The sequence below is a fragment of the Ornithorhynchus anatinus genome, chromosome 2 (genome assembly GCF_004115215.2).
Source record: "Ornithorhynchus anatinus isolate Pmale09 chromosome 2, mOrnAna1.pri.v4, whole genome shotgun sequence".
Taxonomy (NCBI): domain Eukaryota; kingdom Metazoa; phylum Chordata; class Mammalia; order Monotremata; family Ornithorhynchidae; genus Ornithorhynchus; species Ornithorhynchus anatinus.
The window spans coordinates 64643758-64662537 of record NC_041729.1 but is presented as its reverse complement, the minus strand read 5'-3'; the positions used below and the strand labels follow the sequence as shown (position 1 = coordinate 64662537).

General features: G+C 68.0%; 2 protein-coding genes across 4 annotated transcripts in view; both read left to right on the top strand.

The window, feature by feature from the left end:
• Positions 1-2457: 2457 nt before the first annotated feature.
• On the top strand, positions 2458-6916 carry MRPL18 (mitochondrial ribosomal protein L18). 2 transcript variants are annotated; one of them, XM_029048135.2, is made up of 5 exons: positions 2458-2607; positions 3930-4019; positions 4682-4853; positions 5260-5491; positions 6688-6916. In XM_029048135.2, exons 1-5 carry the CDS (start codon positions 2559-2561, stop codon positions 6757-6759), a joined length of 615 nt encoding a protein of 204 aa, XP_028903968.1. In that variant the 5' UTR covers positions 2458-2558; the 3' UTR covers positions 6760-6916. The 2 variants fall into 2 exon arrangements, with proteins under 2 accessions (XP_028903968.1, XP_028903978.1); XM_029048145.1 differs by lacking the exon at positions 3930-4019 and having other exon boundaries at positions 2460-2607.
• A 4727-nt stretch (positions 6917-11643) lies between these two features.
• The window catches only part of PNLDC1 (PARN like, ribonuclease domain containing 1), a 29039-nt gene continuing 21902 nt past the window's right edge, over positions 11644-18780 (top strand). The window contains exons 1-4 of one of the 2 annotated variants that reach the window (XM_029058050.2): positions 11644-11805; positions 14096-14153; positions 14806-14879; positions 18456-18495. In XM_029058050.2, the coding sequence (XP_028913883.1) occupies positions 11730-11805; positions 14096-14153; positions 14806-14879; positions 18456-18495 (248 nt within the window). In that variant the 5' untranslated portion in view covers positions 11644-11729. Of the gene's footprint in view, positions 11806-13288; positions 14154-14805; positions 14880-18455; positions 18611-18780 lie in introns of those variants that run through there. The other variant, XM_029058049.2, reaches the window with a different exon arrangement.

Sequence of the window (18780 nt, the reverse complement as noted above, 5' to 3'; positions counted from 1 at the left end):
CGGGAAACCAGTCCTGCTCCTCCCCCGAACCGGCCCTCCGCCGCGCGGCACCACGGGAAAAAGGGCGGGGGGGGCGGGGCGGCGCGGTGACGTCAGGACCCCGTCCTCCAATCAGAGAGCGGAAAGCGGGGACCACGTCGATTCCCCGCGGGGAGGGAGACGAACGTGGGGGTCGGGCGGCCATTTTGGTCAAAGCCAAGGATGGAGCCGTCTGCGCATGCGCCCCGCCGCCTTCTAGCCGTTTCTGGAAAAAATCCCAATGCGGGCCTTTGTTGAGCGCCGACTACGTGCAGAGCACTGGTCTGGGCGCTGGGGTAGTCACAGGGTCATCAGGTGGCTCACGGTTAATCACCATTTTACAGATGAGGTCACTGAGGCCCACAGAGGCCTGGAAAGCCGTTGAGGGCCTGGATAATAGTAACGTTGGCATTTGTTAAGCGCTTACTCTGTGCACAGCACTGTTCTAAGCGCTGGGGTAGTCACAGGGTCATCAGGTGGTCCCACTGAGGCTCACAGTTAATCCCCATTTTACAGATGAGGTCACTGAGGCCCACAGAGGCCTGGAAAGCCGTTGAGGGCCTGCCTGGATAATTGTAATGTTGGCATTTGTTAAGCGCTTACTCTGTGCACAGCACTGTTCTAAGCGCTGGGGGAGAGACAGGGTCATCAGGTTGTCCCACGTGAGGCTCCCGGTCTTCATCCCCATTTTCAGGATGAGGGAACTGAGGCACAGAGAAGCCCTGGAAAGCCGTTGAGGGGCGTGGGGCCAGTTAATAATGTCGGTATCTGCTAAGCGCTTAGTCTGTGCAGAGCGCTGTTCTAAGCGCTGGGGGAGAGACAGGATAATCCGGTTGTCCCCCGTGAGGCTCCCAGTCTTCATCCCCATTTGACAGATGAGGGAACTGAGGCACGGAGAAGTAAAGTGACTCGCCCACAGTCACCCAGCTGACAAGGGGGGCCGGGATTCGAACCCAAGACCTCTGACTCCCAAGCCCGGGCTTTTTCCACTGAGCCACGCTGCCCTGGGGTGGATACAGGCAAATGATGACGATGGTGTTTGTTAAGTGCTTACTCTGTAATAATAACGATAACGTTGGTATTTGTTAAGCGCTCGCTAGGTGCCAAACACTGTTCTAAGCGCTGGGGTCAGGTCGCCCCATGTGGGGCTCACTGTCATCGTCCCCATTTTACAGATGAGGTAACTGAGGGCCAGAGGAGTGAAGCGTCTTGCCCAAAGTCACCCGGCTGACAAGTGGCGGAGCCGGGATTAATAACGTTGGTATTTGTTAAGCGCTCACTACGTGCCGAGCACTGTTCTAAGCGCCGGGGGAGATACAGGGGCATCAGGCGGTCCCACGTGAGGCTCCCAGTCTTCATCCCCATTTGACAGATGAGGGAACTGAGGCCCCGTGAAGTGACTTGCCTAAAGTCACACAGCCAAGTGGCAGAGGCGGGATTCGAACCCACGACCTCTGACTCCCCAGCCCGGGCTCTTCCCACTGAGCCGCGCTGCAGCGAAACCCGCAGCCTCAGGGAAGTCTTGAAGATAGACTGTGAGCCCCACGCTGGGCAGGGATGGTCTCCATCTGTTGCCGAATTGGACATTCCCGGCGCTTAGCGCAGGGCACACAATGGGCGCCCAATCGGAAGGAAGGAAGGAAGGAAGGAAGGAAGGAAGGAAGGAAGGAAGGAAGGAAGGAAGGAAGGAAGGAAGGGGGAGGGAGGGATGAATGGATGAATGAATGAGTGGATGGATGGGTGGATGAATGAATGAGTGGATGGATGGATGGATGGATGGATGGTGGGTGGGTGGGTGGATGGGTGGATGAATGGATGGATGGGTGGATGAATGAATGGATGGATGGGTGGATGAATGAATGGATGGATAGATGGGTGGGTGGATGGATGAATGGATGGATGGATGAATGAATGAGTGGATGGATGGATGAATGGATGGATGAGTGGATGGATGGATGAATGGATGGATGAGTGGATGGACTGATGAATGAATGAGTGGGTGGGTGGATGAATGAATGGATGGATGAATGAGTGGATGGATGGTAGATGGGTGGATGAATGAATGGATGGGTAGATGGGTGGATGAATGAATGGAAGGACGGGTGGATGGATGAATGAGTGGATGGATGGCTGAATGAATGAGTGGATGGATGAATGGAAGAAAGAAAGCAATAAAGAAAGAAAACAAGAAAGAAAAGAAAGAAAGAGCGGGTTCCGCGGGCTGCTGAATTAGGAGGGGAAATGGGCGGGGAGGGAGCGGCCATTTGCTTTACGACATGGCCGCCCGAGCGGACCCGAACGCACCCGAAGAGAGCCGAGCGCCCCCGAGCGCCCCCGAGCGCCCGCTCCCTCATGGGTCGGCTCTGAGGGAGCCGGATGTAACCCTCGCTTCTGATTGGCCGAGCCCGCCCAACGGCTTCGCCCGGCGGGAAACGAGGGGAGGGGGAGGCCCTTTGCCCTCAACCAAGATGGCCGCCCCTCGCTAGCCCTCGCCGCCCCGGGGAGGAAGAGGAGGCCCGGCCCGGCCCGGCCCCGCAGCCATGGCCCTGTGCGCAGCGCTGGGCAGGAGGCTGGCGCCGCCACGACCCGGTAATGCGCTCCCTCTCTTTGGCTCTGTTTGAATGAATGCATTTCTTAATAATAATAATAATGATAATAATGAGAATGATCTTGGTATCGGTTAAGCGCTCATTCTGTGCAGAGCACCGTGCTGAGCGCTGGGGGAGAGACAGGATAACAATAGTAATATTATAATAATAATAATGGTATCGGTTAAGCGCTCATTCTGTGCAGAGCACCGTGCTGAGCGCTGGGGGAGACACAGGATAATAATAGTAATATTATAATAATAATAATGGTATCGGTTAAGCGCTCATTCTGTGCAGAGCACCGTTCTAAGCGCTGGGGGAGACACAGGATAATAATAGTAATATAATAATAATAATGTTGGTGTCTGTTAAGCGCTCATTCTGTGCAGAGCACCGTGCTGAGCGCTGGGGGAGAGACAGGATAACAATAGTAATATTATAATAATAATAATGTTGGTGTCTGTTAAGCGCTCATTCTGTGCAGAGCACCGTGCTGAGCGCTGGGGGAGAGACAGGATAACAATAGTAATATTATAATAATAATAATGTTGGTGTCGGTTAAGCGCTGGTTCTGTGCAGAGCGCCGTTCTGAGCGCAGGGGGAGAGACAGGGGAATCCTGATAATGGCGGTTTGGGTTAAGCGCTTACTAGGCGCGGAGCGCCGTGCTGAGCGCCGGGGGAGAGACGGGGTCATCGGGGTGCCCCACGTGGGGCTCCCGGTCTTCATGCCCATTTTCCAGACCAGGCCCAGCGAAGTGAAGCGACCCGCCCTCCGTCAGCCAGCTGACAGGTACCGGAGCGGGGATTCGAACCCGTGACCTCCGACTCCCCAGCCCGGGCCGTCTGCACCGAGCCGCGCTGCTTCTCCCAAGCGCCTGCTACGGGCCAAGCCCTCTTCTGAGCGCCGGGGCAGAGGCGAGGGAGCGGCAGCCAAAACGACGGCGTCCCTGGGGCGCTCACTGGGCGCCAGGCCCCGTTCCGCGCGCCGGCGTGAGGCCGGCCCGCGGTCCGCATCCCCGCTTTACGGCCGAGATGGCCGAGGGCACGGAGAGGGGAAGCGGCCGGCCCGAGGTCGCGCGGCGGCGCGGCTCGGGGGCGGGAGCCCGGGCTTGGCGGTCCGAGGTCATGGGTTCGAATGCCGGCCCTACCGCCCGTCAGCCGGGTGACCCCGGGCGAGTCGCTTCACTTCCCTCATCTGTAAAATGGGGATTTAGCGCGAGCCTCACGGGGGACCACCCCGTGACCCCGCGTCTCCCCCGGCGCTCGGGACGGCGCTCCGCGCGTCGTCAGCGCTCAACAGACGGCCGGCGTTATTACCGTCAGGTGGCCGAGGGGGGACTGGAACCCACGACCTCCGACTCCCAAGCCCCGGAGCCCCGCCGCTCCTCCGGGTCTTCCTTTACCTGCCCTCGGGTGAGCGCTCAGTCCAGTGCTCCGCACGCGGTAGGCGCCCGGTAAATACGACCGAATGAACGAGAGAGAGAGGGGCTGCCCGCGTTAAGGAGGAGAAGGGCGTTGGCCGATAACGACGCGTTTGCGTCGGCTAAGCGCTTGCGGCGCGCCGTGCCGAGCGCCGGGGGAGAGGCGGGGTCGTCGGGTCGGCCCACGGTCCGTCCCCGTTTTGCAGCCGAGGGGACCGAGGCCCAGAGAAGCGAGGCGACTCGCCCGCGGTCACCCAGCTGCCGAGGGGCGGGGCCGGGACTCGAACCCGTGCCCCCCCGACTCCCCGGCCCGGGCCCCCTCCGCTCAGCCGCGCGCCCGCCCGGTGCCGGGCACCGTTCTAAGCGCCGGGGAGGATACGAGGCCATCGGGTCGTCCCGCCGTGGGGCCCCGTCCCCGTTGGACGGACCGGGGAGGGGGGAGACCCGCGGCCCGGGGAGGCGGAGCGGGGATTCGAACCCGTGACTCGGGGGGACACCCCCCCCCCCCCCAAGCCCGGCTCCTCTCCGCCGAGCCCCGCCGCTCCGGCGGCGGGGAGAGGCGGAAAGGAGGCCGCGCCGGTCGGGAGCGCCCCGGGGGGGGGGGGGGGGCCGGGAGGGAGCGGGGCGACGCGGAAGGGTCACGTCTCTCCCCAGGCCTCCGTCTCGCGTCCGCGTCCGCCGCCGAGCCCGAAGCGGAGACCCGGGAGAACGAGAGGATCGCCCCCGAGTTCGTCAACCGCAATCCCCGCAACCTGGAGCGCCTGGCCGTGGCCAGGAAGGAACGGGGCTGGGCCACGGTCTGGCCCGGGCGCGAATTCTGGCACCGGTGGGTGCGCGGGCGGCCGGACCTTAGCCCTCCAGCGGGCAGGCGCCCCCGGCCGTCACGGCTTCGGGGGAGACGGGCGGACGGACGGGATGGGGGCGACGCGCATCCCACGGAGCGGAGCGGACGGGGCGACGGAGGAGCGGAGAGGGACCGCGCGTCCGGCCGTCGCCACGGCGTCCGCGAAGGGCTCCGCTCCGCGCGGGACGCGCCGGGCGCCGGGGGCCCGCGGGGCGAGCCCCCCGTTCGGAGACGAGGCGGCCGAGGGGGGCGGGGGGGGGGACGGTCGCGGCGCGGCCGACGGGAGGGGGCGCGGGGACCGGCCCCGGGCGGCGCGGTCGGGAGCGGCTCCCCCGCCGGCCTCCCTCTCAGCCGGCCCCGGCGCCCCTCTCCTCCCGCCCCGCCGCAGGCTGAAGGTGGAGCGAAGCCAGCGTCACGTCACGGCGTCGGTGGAGCGCCGCGACGGGCGCACGGTGGTGTCGGCCTCCACCCGGGAGTGGGCCGTCAAGAGGCACCTGTACCGGACCGGGAACGCGGCGGCCTGCGAGAACGTCGGCCGGGTGCTGGCCGGCCGCTGCCTGGAGGCGGGGGTCGGCTTCGTGGGCTTCCAGGCCACCCCCTGGGAATACTCCTCCCCGTCGGTACGTCCGCCGGGCCGCCCGGCGGCCCCCTCCTCCCCCCTCGCCGGCCGTCCCGTCGCCCTCCTGCGCTAGACCGGGCGCGCCCCGGGCGGAGCGAGCGCCCGGCCGGTCCCGCCGGTCGACGGACGGACGGACGGACGCCGACCGACGAGGTCGGGGCCGGGCGGCCCCGGTCCCGCCCCTTCTCCCCTGCTCCTTTCTTCCTCGCGGGACGTCGGCGTGCCTCCCGTGCGCCGGGCCGGGCGCCGTCCCCGTCCCGCGTCCGGCCGTCCGGCGGCATTTCCGGAGCGCTCACCCTGCGCGGGGCGCCGGACCGGGCGGTCGGGACGGACAGTTGGGCCGCAGGTAGGGACGGTCCCCGCCCGGCGACGGGCCGACGGTCGTCGGTTCCTCCGACGGTATCTGTCGAGCGCCTGCTGCGCGCGCGCGCGGAGCACCGGGCCGAGCGCTCGGGACGGACAGTTGGGCCACAGATAGGGTCCCCCGCCCGGTGACGGGCTTCCGGTCGTCCGTTGGTTCGACGGTATCTATCGAGCGCTTACTACGCGCGGAGCACCGGACCGAGCGCTCGGGACGGACAGTTGGGCCGCAGATGGAGACCGTCCCCGCCCACTGACGGGCTCACGGTCGTTTGTTCGTCCAGTGGTATTTATCGAGCGCTTACTAGGCGCCGAGCACTGTGTTAAGTGCTCGGAGTGGACAGTTGGGCCACAGGTAGAGACAGTCCCTGCCCAGCGACGGGCCTCCGGTCATTGGTTCAGAGGTTACCCGGCGGCGGCCGTCACGCTTTCCCCCAACTCCGTGCCGGGCGACCGGCCCGGAACGCGACGGCCCAGACGGGTGGACGTCGGTCTTGGTTGAGCGCTTCCCGTGCGCCGTCGTGAGCGCCGGGGGAGATCCGGGGTCGTCGGCCCCACGCGAGGCTCCCCGTTCGTCCCCGTTTTCCAGAGGAGGGAACCGAGGCCCCGGGGAAGCGAAGCGGCTCGCCCACGGTCGCCCGGCCGCCGGGAGTCGAACCCACCGCCTCCGACTCCCGAGCCACGTCGGGCGGGTGGGGTTTGGGGGGCGTTTTGGGTCGGTCGGGGCGGGGGGGGGGGGGGGGGGGGCCGGCCAAGGGCCTCCCCGGCGGACGTTGGTTCGCGGCGCCGATCTAATCGCCTGCTCTCTCTCCCTCCCCACCCCCGTCCCTTCGCCAGATCCAGCGGCTTTTAAAAGCTCTGACGGACGGCGGGGTGGAGTTGAAGGAGCCGCGGAGAATCTACGAGTGAAATGAAATCGCCCGTCGGCCCGGGCCGGTCGCCGGCCCGCCGGCTCGCCCCGGCCCGAGACGTCGGCGGTGGCTCTCGAGCGGGAGGGGGCGACCGCTGATCTAGGACGGCGTAACCCGAAGGCTCAGAATGATAATAATGACGGCGGTATCTCCGACGACGACGTCCGTGTCCGTTAAGCGCCGACCGTGCGCCGCGCCGGGCGGGGGGGGGGGGGGGGGGGGGCGGGCCCGCCGGGTCGTCGTCGATCCCCGTCTTACGGCCGGGGCGCCGACAAGGGAAGCGACTCGCCCGCGGTCCCCCGGCTGACGGGCGGCGGGGCCGGGATCCGAACCCACGCCCTCTGACTCCGCGGCCCGGGCCCTTTCCGCCGCGCCGCGCCGCTCCTCGCCTACAGCCGAGGAACGGTCTCGTCGGAGGGAGAGCCCTTTCGTTCCCGTCCCCGGAGAGGCAGAGGGAAAGCCCGCCCCCCCCTTCCTCCGGCTCCTTCTCGGAAGGGAATTCGGCGGCGGTCGGGAGGAGGAGGACGGACGGATCCCGCCTCGGACTGTTCTCCCCCGGCTCCGTGTCGGCGGCATCCGGGCGCCGGGGGAGACGCGGGGTGACGGGGTTCGACGCGGCCCGTGACCCCCTCCCCCCCCCCCCCCCCCGTGGGGCCCACGGTCCCGATCCCCGTCTTTCGGATGAAGCGCGGAGCAGCCGGGCGACTCGCCCGAGGTCCCACGGCAGACGCGGGGGAGTGGGATTAGAACCCGGGGCCCTCCGCCTCCCGGGACGGCGCCCTGCCGGGCCGCCCCCTTCCTCAAGGGGGAAGCGTCGCCTCGCACCCTGCTCCCGTGAGTGGTCGGGATTTTCGGCGTCGCCCGTCTTCCCGCGCCTCCCCGCCCGCCGTCCGTCCGTCGGACCTTACCGAGCGCTCACCGCGATCGGGGGGGGCGCGGTGCGAGGAGCCGGGTCCGGATCCCGGCGACCCGCCCGCCCCGGGCCGGGGTCCCCTCGTCCGTACGAGGGGAGCGGCGCGGCTCGGGCCTCGGAGCCGTGGGTTCGACTCCCGGCTCGGCCCCCCGTCGGCCGTGTGACCGGGGGCCGGTCACTTCTCCGTGCCTCGGTTCCCCCACCTGGAAAACGGGGGTCGGCGGCGAGCCCCGCGGCGCTTCTGTCCGCATCCCCGATTCATCTCTCGACCTCCACGTCCGCCTCCCCCTCTAGACCGTAAGCCCGCTGCGGGCCGGGCGTGGGTCCGTCCCGCCGTCCCACGGTACCCTCCCGGGCGCTCGGTACGGCGCTCTGCACACAGTAAGCGCTCAGTCGACGCGATCGACTATTGATGTTGTTATGCTGTACTCTCCCGAGCACTCGGCACGACGTTTTGCGCTCGGTAAGCGCTCGGTAAGTAGGACCGACTCTAGATGGTCCTCGCCCAAGCACTCGGGGCGTGCTCTCGCCCCGGTGAGCGCTCGGTAAGCAGGACCGACTCGAGATCGCGCTCTCCCAAGCTCTCGGGACGTGCTCTCGCCCCGGTGAGCGCTCGGTAAGCAGGACCGACTCGAGATCGCGCTCTCCCAAGCACTCGGCACGACGCTCTGCGCGCAGTAGGCGCTCAATAAATACAGCTGCCTGAGGGGAAGTTTTTTTTTCTCCTTGACCCCCCCCCCCCCCCCCGGCTCGGAGTTCCAGCTCTCTCCGAGTTATTTTCCGCAGCGCTGCCGGAGGCCGAGCCGGACGGGCAGGACGTTCTTCCCCTCGACGCCGTTTCTCGCCATGGTTCCCGTCCGTCCGTCTCCCCCGTCAGAGGGCGGCGACCGTCGCCCGTCCGTCCGTCCGTCCCCGGCGCACGGAGCGAGCGCTCGACGAAGACCGTCGAATGAGCGAACGGACAGGACGGTGGCGTCGACTGGGTTATTTCGGCTCTCCGCGAGTCGGGTCGCTTAACCGCCCCGCCTCGGTCTCCCCTCGGCTCGCCGGGGGCGTCGGTCCGACGGCCCCCGACGGCTCGGCACGGCGGCCCGCGCCCGGGGAGCGTCGGGCGAATAGGGTCGAGCGAGTCGACGAGATGCACGGCGCCCCGATCCCGTTCATCTGCCGTGGCCCGGATGCGACGTCCGCCCCCTCGATCCTCTTCGCGGCCACTGTTCCCGTCCGTCCGGTCGGCGTCGGTTAGGCGCCGAGCGCCGGGGGAGACACGGGGTGACGCCGCCGGCGGCGTCCGTTGGGCGCTCGCTCCGCGCGGAGCGCCGTTCTGAGCGCCGGCGGGGCCGCCCGGGTGGAGTCGGCGCGCCGGTCCCCGCCGGCCATCCGATCTCCTCCCCCGGATCCTTAGGAGGGAGGGAGGGAGGGAGGAGCGGCCACGGTTCAATCCGGGAGGAGACCAGAATCCCGGGGCCCGCAAAGAATCGGGACGCCGGGTTTCCCGACTCTCGGACCCCCGCGTCTCCCGCCGGCGGACGGGAGGAGGAGCGTACAAGCCTGGGGCGCGCGCTTCTCGTCCCGTCCGCGCTCTGAGTCCCCGAGCCGTTCGGGCGCGGCCCCGGTCGGAAGACGGACGAGGGAACCGAGGCCCAGAGAAGAACGGCGGCGTCGCGCGCCCGCTATGGGCCGAGCGCCGGGGCGGGAGACGGGGTCATCGGGGGGGGTCCCACGCCGGGCTCCCGGTTCATCCCCGTTTTCCGGAGGAGGGAACCGAGGCCCGGAGAAGCGAGCCGCCCACGGTGGCCCGGCGGGGCCGGCATCCGAACCCACGACCTCCGCCTCCCGAGCCCGGGCCGCTTCGGACGCCGCGCGCCCCCCTCTCCGCCCCGGAAGGACGCCCCGCTCGGGCTTGGCCCGCGCCGCCCTCCGGCCCCAGCCGCGAGGAGCGCGGGTTCGGATCCCGGCCCCGCCGCCCGTCGGCCGGGGGACCGCGGGCGAGTCGCTCGGCTTCCCCGGGCCTCGGCCGCCCCGTCCGGCAAACGGGGACGGTCCCACGACCCCGCGTCCGCCCCGGCGCCCGGCGCCCGACGCGCGCCGACCCATCGTCGTCGTCGTCATCGATAAACGGCGGAGAGGAGCGGCGCGTCTCGGCGGCAGGGGCCCGGGCCGGGGAGTCGGAGGTCGCGGGTTCGAACGCCGCCTCCCGCCCCTCGCCGGCCGGTCACTTCGTGCCCTCGACGGTGTTCACCGAGCGCTTACGGCGTGCGGGGCGCCGTACTGAGCGCTCGGGACGAACGAGTCGGCCACGGAGGGAGACGGTCCCCGCCGGCGGACGGGCCGGCGGCCTGATCGGGGGAGGCGGACGGACGGGAACGACGGCTTCTCCGGGCCTCGGTCGCCTCGTCCGCGAAATGGGGACGGAGACCCCGCGGCCCCCCCGGCGCCCGGGAAGCGCCTACCGGATGCCCACCTAGCATCACTATCATCCTTATCAATAAATGCCGAAGAGGAGCGGCCCGGCCCGGCGGCAAGGGCCCGGGCTGGGGAGTCGGAGGTCGTGGGTTCGGATCCCGCCCCCCGCCGGCCGGGGGACCGCGGGCGGGTCGCTCGGCTGCTCCGGGCCTCGGTCCGCTCATCCGCGAAACGGGGACGGAGACCCCGCGGCCCCCCCCGGGAAGCGCTTAATAGGTGCCGCTGGCGCTCATTAGTTATTAAGTAGGTCACGTGGCGTCGCTGGGAGGGGGGAGGGGCTCGGGGGAGGGGCGGGGAGGGGAGGGTTGGGCCCCCCACCCTGCGCGGGGCGTTGCGCCCGGCCGCCTCCGCCCCCCTCCCCGCTCCTTGCGCCGCCCTCTCCGCTCCCTGCTCCCCGCTCTCCGCTCCCTCCCCGGTGCTCCGTGCTCTCTTTGCTCTCTGCCCGGTGCTCCCTGCTCCCCTCCTCCCTGCTCCGGGCCACCTGCTCCCCTGCTCCGTGCTCTCTTTGCTCCCCGCTCCCTGCAAACTGCACCTCTGCTCCGCGCTCTTTGCTCCGTGCTCCCTGCTCCTCTGCTCCTCTGCTCCGTGCTCTTCTCGCTCCCTGCTCCCTGCTCCGTGCAGCCTGCTCCCCTGCTCGGTGCTCTCTTTGCTCCCCGCTCCGTGCAAACTGCACCTCTGCTCCGCGCTCTTTTTGCTCCGTGCTCCCTGCTCCGTGCTCTCTGCTCCCTGCTCCGTGCAACCTGCTCCCCTGCTCGGTGCTCTTTTTGCTCCCTGCTCCGTGCAAACTGCACCTCTGCTCCGCGCTCTTTTTGCTCCGTGCTCCCTGCTCCGTGCTCTCTGCTCCCTGCTCCGTGCAACCTGCTCCCCTGCTCCGTGCTCTTTTTGCTCCCTGCTCCGTGCAAACTGCACCTCTGCTCCGTGCTCTTTTTGCTCCGTGCTCCCTGCTCCGTGCTCTCTGCTCCCTGCCCCGTGCAAACCGCTCCCCTGCCCCGTCCTCTTTTTGCTCCCTGCTCCGTGCAACCTGCTCCCCTAGCTCCTCTGCCCCGTGCAACCTGCTCCCCTGCTCCGTGCTCTTTGCTCCCTGCTCCGTGCAACCTGCTCCTCCGTTCCTCTGCTCCGTGCCCTTTTTGCCCCCTGCTCTCTGCAATCTGCTCCTCTGCTCCGTGCTCCCTGACCGTGCTCCCTGCCCTGGGCTCCCTCCCCCGTTCTCTCTGCCCGGTGCTCCCTGTTCTGCGCAAGCTCCCCGACCGCGCTCTCCCCCGTGCTCCCTATTCTGCGCAAGCTCCCCGCTCGGTGCTCCCCGACCCTTGCTCCCTGCTCGGTGCTCCTTCCCCCGTGCTCCCTCTGCCCTGACCCTCGCTCCGTGCTCCCTACTCCGCACCGGCTCCCTGACCGTGCTCCCTTCCCTGTGCGCCGTCCTCTGCGCTCCCTGACCTCTGACCCCCGCTCCTGGCTCCGGGAGGCCTCGCCCCCCCGTCCCTCGCTCCCCGGTCCCTGCTCCCCGTCCCGTGCTCCCCGTCCCGTGCTCCCCGATCCGTGCTCCCCGTCCCGTGCCCCTTGCCCCCCCGGTGCCCGCCCCGGCGGGCGCCATGGACGTGTTGGCGGAGCAGTTCGAGCAGCGGCTGCCCCTCCTGCGGCGGCTCCTGCGGCGGGCCCGCTTCCTCAGTAAGAGGGGCCCGGGGGGGTCCCGGGGGTCCCCGTGCGGCCACCCCCGCCGACCCCCGCGACTCCGGCCCGTGCCGGCCGCGACCCTGGCGCTCCCGCGGCCCGGCGAGGCCCGGCGCGCGGAGGCCGGGCCCGCCGCCCCCGGCCCGGGGTTCGGACCGGTTATCGGGGGCCCGAGCCCGGGCTGGGGAGTCGGAGGGCGTGGGTTCGTGATCCCGGCCCCGCCGCCGAGCGAGCCACTCGCTTGTCTGGGCCTCGGTTCCCTCCTCGGGAAGACGGGGGCCGACCCCACGGCCCCGTCTCTCCCCCGGCGCCCGGGACGGTGCTCGGCACGTAGCGAGCGCTGAACGGATGCCGCTCTTATTAACGAGTGCCGTCGTCGTTATTGTCTCGATTATCACGATTATCATCCGCCGGTAGCCGCGGCGGCGCCCGGTACGGTGCCCGGCGCGCGGCAGGCGCTCGACGAACGCCGTCGTGAGTGTCTCGGTTCCGTCGGGTCTTCAGAACGCTCGGCGAGGGGAGCCGGGAGGAGGAGCCGCGCGGCCCGGTGGAAGGAGCCCGGGCTCGGGGGTCGGAGGCCGCGCGTTCGGACGCCGGCTCGGCCACCCGTCGGCCGGGGGGCCGTGGGCGGGTCGCTCCGCCGGGCCTCGGTTCCCTCGTCCGTCAAATGGGGATCGGCCGGGAGCCGCGCGCGGGACCGCCCGGTGACCCCGTCTCTCCCCCGGCGCCTGGAACGGTGCTCGGCGCCCGGCGGGCGCCCGACGGATACCGGCGTTTTTGATCTATCGGGGGGCGCCGCGGGCCGGCTGAGACCGTCTCCACCGGCGGGTTTGGGCTTTTGGGAGTTGGCACGGCGGCGGTGAGGCGGCGGAGAGGAAAAGGCCGAGAGGTCGCTCTCTCCGTTTCTTCTCGTGGTATCCGTCGAGCGTTTAACGGGTCGCGAGCGCCGGGGCGAGCCCGGGGGCCGAGCTTGAAAACGAGAGCTCGGGCCGTGGCCGCGTCGGACTCCTCCGGGCGCCCGGGCCGGGGTGAGCTCGTCGGTGTCCGTTAAGCGCCCGCTACGCGCAGGGCGCCGTTCTCGGCGCCGGGGGAGGGACGGGACGACGGGGTCGTCGCACGCGGGGCTCGCCGTCGCTCCCCGTTCGACGGACGAGGTCACCGAGGCCCAGAGGGGCGACGCGTCTCGCCCGCCGTCGGACGCTCCGCCGGGAGCCCGTCGCGGGCCGGGAGCGTCGTCCGCGGGGGGCGGCGGGGGGGGGGGACGACGACGGTCGGTCGCCGCCGTCGGGTCGGCCCCTCCCGACGTCCCGGCCCGGAGGAGGCGCTCGGTCGAGCCGCCGGGTCGATGGGCGGCGAGGCCCCCGTAGATCCGTCCGTCCGGTCGTGTCGGCGGAGCGCCCGCTCCCTGCAGGGCGCCGGACCGAGCGGTCGGAGCGGACGCGTCGGCGACGGGCGGAGACGGTCCCCGCCCTCCGATCGGGGGAGGCGGACGGACGGGGACGGTGGCGGGGAGCGGGATTCGATCCCGGCTCCCGTAGCGGCCGGGGCCGGGGGAGCCAGAGGCGGCGGAAGGGAGACGCCGTCCGGAGGAGCGCCGTGGCCCGGTGGACGGGCCGGGGCGTCGGGAAGAGCCGGGTCCCGATCCCGCCCCCGCCCCTCGGCGGCCGTGAGGCCTCGGGCGAGTCGCCTGCCGTTGTCTCGTTGAGGTGGTGGTCCCCTCGGGTTCCGTCTCCTGCCACGGTTCCCGGCCGTCCGTCGCCCCCGATCAGACCGCGAGCCCCTCGGAGGGCGGGGACCGTCTCTGTCTGTGACCGATCCGTCCGTCCCGGGCGCGCGGTGCTCTGCACGTGGTGAGCGCTCGACGGATACCGGCCAACGAACGAACGACCTCTCCCGGCCTCGGTCACCTCGCCTCTAAAATGGGGAGGGAGCCCGGGCGTCCCACGGGGGACGGGGGCCGCGTCCGACCCGACTGCCCTCCGCCTGTCCCGGCGCTCAGCGGAGGGCCCGGCGCGGAACAGATGGGGCAGAGGAAAACAAGCCGGCGGGAGAATGGGGGCTGGCGGGTTCTCGGGCCGCAACCCCCGCTCCGACGGATGGACGCGGGCGGGCCTCCTTCCGCTCGGGAGAACTGATTCCGAGCGTCGATCCCGCCGACGGCCCCGTCTGCCGGATTAGTCGAGCGCCCGGCGCCTCCGGGGTCCGTGGGGCGTTTCGCGGCGGTCTGGGGGGATCCCGAAGCCTCGCCGTCGGTGACGCCGTCGATGTTCTTCCCCTTCCGCCGCAGGCCTGGATGTCGAGTTCACCGGCTTACGGTCCAGCTCCTCCCCGGGCCGGCGGCCCAGGTGAGGAGGGAGGCGGCCGGACGTGGGAGTCCCCGCGGCGTCGGGTTGGTGCTCGTCCTGAGCGCGGTCCCTCGGGGAGGAGGGCCGGGGTCCTGAATCCGGCTCCGCCGCGTGTCTCCCGGGCCGCCCCGGCCGGGTGACCTCGCTCCTCCGGGCCTCGGTCTACCTCCTCCGTCGACTGGGGGTTGGGATCGTGCGCCCTAGGCGGGACGGGGACCCTCTCCGACCCCGCGGCCCGCCGCGCCGCCCGGGTGCCGGCCCGTAAACGCTCGCCGGGCGGCTCGGTGCGGAGAGCCCGGGCTCGGGGGTCGGGGGTCGTGGGTCCCGCCCCCGGCTCCGCCGCTCGGCCGTGGGCGAGTCGCTTGGCTTCCCTGGGCCCCGGTTCCCTCGTCTGCCAAATGGGGATTGAGCGGGAGCCCCGCGCGGGACGACCCGACGACCCTGGGTCCGTGCGGACGGCGCCCCGCGCCTGGCGAGCGCTTAACGGACGCCGACGTCATCACGGGTGCGGGGGAGCGCTGGGTACCGTGCCCCGCGCCCGGCGAGCGCCGGATTAATGGCGGCGGCCGGCCGATGGAGGGGATCGGCCGTTGGGAAGAGCGTGGCGTCTGCGAGCCTTCCGTCCGGGGTGATGGGCTTCTCGTTTCCACAGCCTCTTCGATTCGCCGGCCGAGTGGTACGCGAAGACCCGGCCCGACATCCGTCTCTTCACGGCGTGTCAGATCGGTAAGATCTGCCGTCGGGTTGTCGGTACGCGGGGCGGAATGGCGTCCTCCCTGTGCGCGTCCGACGGGCGTGTGGGCCTTAGTTACTTGGGGAGGGGTCGGGAATTCATCCGATCGCCCGGCTCGGCGAGACGTACGTCGCCTCGATTCTGTCTCGTTGCCGTTGTTTTCACGGGGTCTTCTTGCCCCCGACGCTATTTCTCGCCACTGTGTTCTCGTCCGCCCGTCTCCCCCGATCGGACCGTGAGCCCGTCAGCGGGCGGGGACCGTCTCCGTCTGTCGGCCACTTGGCCATTCCGAGCGCCGCACCTAGTAAGCGCTCCATAAATACTGTCGAATGAACGAATAATACGGGGATTCAATCCCTGTTCTCCCTTCCACTTGGATTGGGAGCCCCACGTGCGACAGGGACCGCGTCTGGCCCGACCAGCACGTACCTGCCCCGGCGCTTAGAACGGTGCAGGACACGTAGCGAGCGCCCAACGGATGTCGTCGTCGTAACGGATGTCGCGGCCGATTATTCTCCTTACCGTTACGACGGCAACGGTTACCGTCGTTAGAAGCCGCGTGGCTCGTGGAAGGAGCGCGGGCTTGGGAGGCGGGGTTCGAATGCCAGATCTGCCACTCGTCATTCATTCAGTAGCGTTTGCTGAGCGCTTACTATGTGCAGAGCGCTGGACTGAGCGCTTGGAATGGACAGTTCGGCCACGCTTGGAGACGATCCCTGCCCGTTGACGGGCTCACGGTCTCGTCGGGGGCGACGGGCGGACGGAAACGGTAGCAGTAAACAGAATCAAGGGGATGTACGTCCCGTTAACAAAATAAACAGGGTAATAAAAATACATACAAATGGGCACAGTGCTGAGGGGAAGGGAGCGCTTCCTAGGTGCAGAGCAATGCACCGTGTGCCTGAGAGAGCGAAGCACTGGAAGCGGTGCCCTGGAATTCTGGTTCCTCTGGAGAAGTTAAACTTTTCGAGAAAGTCACCCGCCAGGCGCCACTACCATAGCAGAAGCCGCAGATGAGTAGCGGATCGCGCGTGCGCCTGGGAGTCAGGAGGATCTGGGTTCTGGTCCCGGCCCCGCCAAACGCCTGCTGTGGGACTCTGGGCAAGTCACTTCACTTCTCTGCGCCTCAGTTCCCTCATCCGGGATGAGACCGTAAGCCCGTCCGAGGGCGGGGGACCGTCTCTGTCGCCGGCCTGTCCGTTCCGAGCGCTCGGTACGGCGCTCTGCACACGATAGGCGCTCAGTAAACCCTGTCGAATGAACCAATACAATGGGAATTAACCGGGAGCCTCACGTGGGACAACCCGATGCCCCCGTGTCTCCCCCGGCGCTTAGAACGGTGCTCTGCGCCTGGTAAGCGCTTACCAAATATCGACATTGTCCTTATCGCCAGAAACCCGGTCGAGTTAACGGGTGGCCGTCGGCCGGGCCGCGGTTAAACTGTCCTGGCTTCATTTCGGTTGGGAGATGCGGTTCCTGGGCTTTCAGTGGTCACCCGTGGATTTTTTCCCAGCGGGGCGAGATGGTCCCCGTTGATTTCCGTCTGTTTTGGGCATCGCCAGCGTGTCCAGTGGAGAGAGACCGCCGCGGGATTATTGCGGACTCTCGGGGGTCCTCGTCGGAGGAAAGGGCGGTGGGAGAAGCGGTCGGACAGTCTCCGGTAATAACGATAACGTCGGTGCAAAGCGCTTACGCTGGGCCGAGCGCCGCTCTGAGCGCCGGGGTGGATGCGGCGCCCTCAGGTCGTCCCACGCGAGGCTCGCTGTCCATCCCCATCTTACGGATGAGGGAACCGAGGCCCAGAGAAGCGACTGGCCCACCGTCACGCGGCTGCCAGGCGGCAGAGCCGGGATTCGAACCCACGGCCTCTGACTCCCAAGCCCGGGCTCTTTCCGCCGCGCCGCTTTTACGCGGGGGGGGGGGGGGGGCGGGGGCCGTCCCTGGAAAGACGCCGACGCGACTGCTTCTCCAAATGGACGAATCCACCTCCCCCGACGACACTGGGAGGTAGAAGGGGCGGAAATGCTCAAGTGCTTGGGATTTTCTCCTCGTTCTGTCGTTTTCCCAGTGCCGCCTCCTTTATCGGGAAGCGGAGAAGCGGCGCGGCTCGGTGGAAGGAGCCCGGGCCTGGGAGGCAGAGGTCATGGGTTCTAATCCCGCCTCTGCCGCTTGTCAGCTGTGTGGCTGTGGGCCAGTCGCTTGGCTTCTCTGGGCCTCGGTGACCTCATCTGTCAAATGGGGATTAACTGTGAGCCCCACGGGGGACACCCTGCTGCCCCCGTTTCTACCCCGGCGCTTGAAACGGTACGTGACCTAAGGGCTTGACAGATACCGTTGAAAAATCCATCGAGGGATACGTTTTTGTCACTTTTCTTCCCGCTTCCCTTCTCCCTCTCGCTCCTCCTCTTCCCTTCCCGTTTTTAACTTCGTTAGTAGGATGTCACAATTAGAGTTCTATAGTTACGGAGTCCCTTACAGTCTCACGGTGATAGGTCCTACGTGTCCAAAACGGAGCTCCTGAGGCTCGGCGGAAAGAGCCCGGGCTGGGGAGCCGGAGGTCGTGGGTCCGAGTCCCGGCTCCGCCGCTGTGTGACCGTGGGTCACGTCGCTTCGCTCCCCTGGGCCTCGGCGGCCTCATCTGTAGAATGGGGAGGAAGACCGTGAGCCCCACCTGGGACCACCTGATTCCCCTGTGTCCACCCCAGCGCTTAGGACGGCGCTGGGCGCATGGTGGGCGCCTAACGGATGCCGCCGTCACCATCGGGGAGCCCCCCGCTTGTTCAGCGACCCGCTCCGTGTCCTTTGCCCTGTCGGTCGGCCGAAGCGCCGCGGCTCACCGATTCCCCTTCCTCCCATCGCTCCGTCCCAAGCGACCCAGCGGAGGTCCGAGGTCTGGTTGACCCTTGACTTCTGTGTTTGTCACGCCCTGCTCTCCGCAGAGCTTGGATTTCTGGGATTTCCTCTCCCCTTTCTTCTCTCCTCTTCTTTTTTTTTTTTTTTTTTTTTTTAACTTCGTGGGATCTGTCGCACATTTGCTACGTGCCGGGCTCTGTACTAAGCACTGGGGTGGACACCGGGTAGTCAGGTCGGACGCGGTCCCCGCCCCGCGTGGGGCTCACGGTCTTCATCCCCGTTTCGCCCGTGCGGTAACCGAGGCCCGGAGAAGGGACTCGCCCGAGGTCACGGGGCTGACGAGTGGCGGCGGCAGGATCGGAACCCGGGTCCCCCTGACTCCCGGGCTAACGCTCCCTCCGTCGGGCCAGGCCGCTTCTCTTTCTTCAAGTCCCGTCTTCATCCGGGACCCCGCGGCGCTGTGATCCTAGGGATACGAATTATTTCTCCGGGTACGACGTGAAGGGGGGAGGAGGAGGAGGAGGAGGAGGAGTCCCTTCAGAGGAAGCTCTTATTCTAGGAGATAAAGACGTTTCCTCTCCATCCGCCTAAGGTATCGAAAGCAGAGAACCGGGCAGTAGGGTGGCCGGACCCGTCACCCGAGAGTAGAAGGAGAAATGCAGTTTCCTCATCACGTGCCGGGCCGGCATTTATTCCCTTCTCTGTCTTGGATTTAGGTCTGTCCGTGTTTGCTGGCGGAGAAGGAAATTCCAACAAGTAAGTGGAAGGGGCTTTCTCTCAAGCCCGTTGACGTTCGCCTGTGGCCGCACGAGCGTTCTGCCGTAGTCTTGGAGTCGCGGCGTTATCTCCTAGCGCTTCGTACTTGCACCCGGTAGGCCCTTAATAAAGGTCATCGCCGCCGCTACGACGGCGATGTTTCGTCCGGGGAGGTTTCCGGCAATCTCTGTCCAGTGTGTTGCCAGGGACAGAGGTGGTTTTTTGGTTGTGTGTTTTTTTTAAAATAGCACTGGTTAAGCGCTAACTGTGCGCCTGGCTCCGTAT

What these genes read in the sequence shown, in the direction of transcription:
- MRPL18 (XM_029048135.2), top strand. Translation starts at nt 2,559, where the DNA reads ATGGCCCTGTGCGCAGCGCTGGGCAGGAGGCTGGCGCCGCCACGACCC. An exon ending in GCTGGCGCCGCCACGACCCG is followed by an intron (nt 2,608 to 3,929) that starts GTAATGCGCTCC and finishes TATTACCGTCAG; the next exon opens with GTGGCCGAGGGGGGACTGGA. An exon ending in GGGCGCGAATTCTGGCACCG is followed by an intron (nt 4,854 to 5,259) that starts GTGGGTGCGCGG and finishes GCCCCGCCGCAG; the next exon opens with GCTGAAGGTGGAGCGAAGCC.